General features: G+C 56.7%; 1 protein-coding gene across 1 annotated transcript in view; it reads left to right on the forward strand.

Annotated features, from left to right (window-relative positions):
• The window catches only part of LOC105541612 (putative golgin subfamily A member 6C), a gene marked incomplete at its 3' end in the record, with an annotated part of 10,362 nt that overhangs the window by 7,196 nt on the left and 2,409 nt on the right, over positions 1–757 (forward strand). Inside the window, exon 5 of the mRNA XM_011982720.1 lies at positions 301–369. Coding sequence (XP_011838110.1) covers positions 301–369 — 69 coding nt within the window. The remainder of the gene's footprint in view (positions 1–300; positions 370–757) is intronic.

Here is a 757-nt window from a genome sequence, read left to right on the forward strand (position 1 = left end):
CCACAGTGCGGCTTCAAAGATCTGGTGGGTTGCCCCACCTGGGGAGGCTGCCCTCATCCCCAGCCCTCCAGGCCTTTGTTTCCCCACCTGTAAAATGGGGCAGTGTAACCCTCACATGACATGGTACTTCGAAAGGCACCTGTGAGCCAGAGCTCATCAGGCCCTGCTCTGATGGCTGTAGGGGAGAGGGGATGATTTTTCTAACCTGCCTCCACCTTTCCCAGTGACATGGGAGACAGACACCAAGTTCAGGGTTCTCCAGCTGCAGTGGATGGCCACTGATTGCTTCTCTCTGTCCAGAACAACGAGAACAAGAGTGCACTGCAGTTGGAGCAGCAAGTAAAGGAGCTGCAGGAGAAGCTGAGTGAGGTGATGGAGACAGTAACCTCTGCCCCATCCAAGATGGGCTGGGAGGCGGGCAGCAGCCTCTGGGGAGGGGCGGTCCCAGGCCAAAGGCAGCTCTAGCTGGAGGGAAGGTGACCTCAGCACCCTCCAGGGTAGCCCTGTACCTGTATCTTGCTTCCTGCCCTCTGATTTTAGAGGTGGATAGCCCTGGGTTCCTCCCAGGTCTGGACATCATCATTCCAGCTAGAGGCATGGAGCCCCCCAATCATAGGGGAAGAGACTGGTATAAGAGGTTCCTTATACCCGGGGTGGTAGCTCATGCCTGTAATCCCAGCACTTTGGGAGGCTGAGGCAGGAGAAACACTTGAGGCCAGGAGTTTGAGAACAGCCTGGCCAACATGGCGAAACCTCA

The sequence above is a fragment of the Mandrillus leucophaeus genome, unplaced genomic scaffold (genome assembly GCF_000951045.1).
Source record: "Mandrillus leucophaeus isolate KB7577 unplaced genomic scaffold, Mleu.le_1.0 Scaffold241, whole genome shotgun sequence".
NCBI lineage: Eukaryota > Metazoa > Chordata > Mammalia > Primates > Cercopithecidae > Mandrillus > Mandrillus leucophaeus.